Genomic DNA, 3,833 nt, shown 5'->3' with positions numbered 1-3,833 from the left:
CCATTCAATAGTATTATTTTAATATTTGAAGAGTAAAGTTGTCCAGATAAATTAATTATTAAATAATCTTGGGACATAATGAGAAAATGTTCTACAAAATCACGATTTCTTCTATTTAAATAGATTCTTCCAGTGAAGTCTACAATGGACTCTTCCAAGGAAATTTTTGAAAGATTGCAATTATATTAAGACTAAACACTGGTGTTAAGCAAACATAGAATACAATTTTATCTCACTGAGAAACTGATCATGTAGTTCTTTTCCATCTCTAATGTATGATTCTATCATTAAAATCAACTTATCAAATAGACATTGTATTATTCTATTTCTTTACAGACTCAACAATTAAATGCCTCTAAAATTGCTTAGATAAGTTTACAATGTGACAGTTGATATTTGATCCTTTGCTTCCTTCATAAACAATGATTATAGCATAGCATGAGCTTTCAAAGAGAAATAAAGAGACCCCCCAAAAAAGTACATTAGTCAAAGCCATGGTAATAAAACTTTAAGTGAAAACAGCTATTTTATCCAAAAACTTTAAAACCATTGAGAGCACTTAAAACAGTCCATCACTCTTTCTTGTACCTTGAGAACAGAGACCATGTTTGATTCTTCTGTGTATCTCCAGATTCAAACAGTGACACATATTTGGAGTACTGTATATAAATGGCTGTTGAATTAATGTTGAATTAATTAATTATAAATACCTAGATTGGTCTTATGTCTTCCACTATAATATCCTTAACTTCTAAGAAAATATTGACTTTTAAATTTCATATACATGTGTTAATACCTTATACGTATTTACTTGAGACAATAAAGGGAGAAAAACAGCAGTTTTTTGTTTTGTTTTGTTTTGGTCTGCTTCTCCACTAGAATACAAACCTCATGGGAACAGACTTTGTCTCTCTTTGTTACTAATATATGCCCAAATCCCATACCAGTGCCTGGGCCATATTAAGTAATCAATAAATATTTATTGAATGAATGAATGAAAGATAATTTGAGATCAATGGTATTTCCTACCACTGTGGCTCATTCCATACAACATAATTGAGGGGTTAAAAAAAATGCTTGCTGAGTGGCAGTGAAAGGACAAATGAGGTTGGAGGGGATAAACACATCCACACAGTTAAGTTCTTTCTCTAAGAATGCATCTAAGCCTTTTGTTTTCTGATAAAGAAAAGAGAAGTCTGCACTTACCCAGAGGAAGGAATTGGTAAATCAGGTGAAAGGGGCTGTGTTTCTAGGACTGTGCTGAAAGATTAAGAGATGAGAGACAACGAAGGGAGTGAAGACCAAGTTCAAAACGAGTGAAAGCTGGAGAGGTGGAAAGAGTCACTGAGACTTTGGAGGTGGTGCTCTGCTGTCAGACAAGTGTGAACGTGACCAGAAACAGAAAGAGAAAAGTGGAGCTCACTGGAGTTAATAAGGCCCAGGAACCCAGCGAAGAGGCTATCAGAAGTGTCATTAGTACGGGTGTTAAAGTCACTGAGGAGAGCTAACTTCAAGTAGAGCTCTGTGATAGTAAATATAATCAATGATACCACAAAAGAACTGTTTAATGAAAGAATCACATTAGGGCACTATTCAAATAAGAAATCACGCAAGTGATTAACTCAAAACGGTTGCGCTTATATTCGTGAATAACATTTTAAAAGATTAGGCCAGAAGCTCAGCGCAGTCTCCCTGCCTCACCCAGGCCTCGATGGAACCTGGGACACAGCGTCCGTGCCCCGCCCCCCGTGCACATCCACCCTCCCATCCCCCCTGTAACGGAACCGGAACCTCCTCTCCCCACTCCCAAACCCGGGTAATGGACCCGCCTTTCGGTCCATCCCAGAGCGGCCGCCCTCTTCGACCACATGAGAGCCCTCCGAGGCAGCTACCGCAGGCCCCGCGGCTTCGCCTTCACCTTGGCCTTCAGGCCCACGATGCTGCCCGTGCCGCCCGCCAGGCTGCCCGCGCTGCCCGCCAGGCTGCCCGCGCCGCCCGCCATGCTGCCCGCCACGCTGCCCGCGCCGCCTGCTGTGCTGCCTACCAGGCTGCCCGCGCCGCCCACCAGGCTGCCCGCCAGGCTGCCCACGCCGCCCGCCATGCTGCCCGTGCCACCCTCGCAGGTGCGCCAGACCTATCAGCCCGACTGCGAGGCCGCCGTCAACAGCCATTTCACCCTGGAGCTCCACGCCTCCTCCGTGTGCCTGGCCGTGGCCTTTTACCTCGACTGCGACGACGTCGCCTTGAAGCACTTCACCGGGTTCTTCCTGCGCCGCTCCCACGAGCACAGCGAGCGGGCCCAGGGCCTGATGCGCCTGCAGAACCAGCGCGGGGGCCGCCTCCACTTCCAAGACATCAGGAAGCCAGCCAGTGACGAGTGGAAGAGCGGCCTCAAGGCCATGTGGTACACCTTGTGCCTGGAGAAGCGCGTGAACCGGAGCCTGCTCGACCTGCACCAGCTGGCCACCGACAAGAGCGACCCCCACCTGCGTCTCTTCCTGGCAACTCACTACCTCGGCCAGCAGGTGGCGTTCATCAGAGAGCTGGAGGGTCATGTCACCACCCTGAGCACGATGGGGGCCCCGCACGCCGACCTGGCAGGGTACCTCTTTGACAAGCTCACCCTGGGCGACAGCGACAAAAAGAACTGAGCCTGGACTTCCCCAGAGCCACGGGGTGACCAGAGCCCTGGTCACCGTGCCTGCCATGCAAACGGCAATAGTGCCCTTGCAGAAGAAGTTCACTTAAGTTTGTTTGGTTTTTTTTCGCAACAAGTGCAGGACTCTCTTTTCCTGGACTTTATCACTTAAGTTTTTTTCTTCCAGTTTTTCCGTTTCTTCCAGTAAAGTTATTGGTTCATAAATAAATAAAGGTCTCTGGTTGATTCATGTGGGCAAATCTCTCACCTTTTAAATTTTAAAGCAGGTATACAGGAGTCTCTGAACACACCCAGGCTTGGTCCACATGCAGCTCAGGATCACCACAGAGGGAGGGAGATGGTCTTCCTTGGGACCCTGGAAAACACAAAATCAATCTTCCGCTTATGAACAAAATCAGTGTAGAGGGGTGGGGTGGGGTGGGTCTTCTGAGCCCTAGTCTATGTGGGTACCTGTGCATGGTAAAATTATATAGCAATATATAAAAAACCTTAGTATGGAATACAAAATACTGGTTGCCTCTTAGGAAGAAGTGAAGAATGGGATTGGACAGGGAGTAAAATAAAGGGTGCCTTCAACTTTTCCTGAAAACATTTAGCTCATTAAATTATGTGAATGTGAACATTTATCGCTTCTGGGTAGCAGCCTGGGGTCCTGAACAGGTATGGCAGGGTCCCTCTATGACAATGTCATCCCGAACAACAGTGATAATGGTAACTGAGCCAGAGGCTGACTTTCCCATAGGCATGGGAGTGACTTCCTAGGTCACATGCTAGTCATGCAAATTGCCCTTAAAAAACATCCATATGTATATATACATATATATATATTTTTTTTTTTTCCCCCCTTCCACTGTACCCTTTCTTCCATTAAACTAACACAGTACCAAAAAAATCTCAAATTACCTCATGAGGAGAGCTGAAAAATATGTGCTCACTGTGAAGGTCAAATTTTTGATACTGAATATAAAATAGAATAAAACTCCCTGAATGTTAAGCCAGTGATTCCGACTGCTTTGAGGAATGTAGGGGAGTGAGGGTGAGTTGAGACTGGGAGACAAGTTAGGAGACATTGTAGCAGGTCCAGAGAGAGAGTGGTGGCTTGAAATATAGTGGTCACTGAGGAAATGAAGAGACCTGCACACATTCCAAATGGATTTTGGACAAGGCGACAAGA

The 3,833-nt window shown here is 45.4% G+C and overlaps 1 protein-coding gene across 1 annotated transcript; it reads left to right on the top strand.

Annotated features, from left to right (window-relative positions):
• The first annotated feature begins 1,868 nt into the window (after positions 1-1,868).
• Positions 1,869-2,651, top strand: LOC132357367 (ferritin heavy chain-like). The gene is made up of 2 exons (XM_059910765.1): positions 1,869-1,922; positions 2,097-2,651. Exons 1-2 carry the CDS (start codon positions 1,869-1,871, stop codon positions 2,649-2,651), a joined length of 609 nt encoding a protein of 202 aa, XP_059766748.1.
• Positions 2,652-3,833: the final 1,182 nt, after the last annotated feature.

Source organism: Balaenoptera ricei, chromosome X (genome assembly GCF_028023285.1).
Source record: "Balaenoptera ricei isolate mBalRic1 chromosome X, mBalRic1.hap2, whole genome shotgun sequence".
Taxonomy (NCBI): domain Eukaryota; kingdom Metazoa; phylum Chordata; class Mammalia; order Artiodactyla; family Balaenopteridae; genus Balaenoptera; species Balaenoptera ricei.
This window is presented reverse-complemented; position numbering and strand designations above follow the sequence as displayed.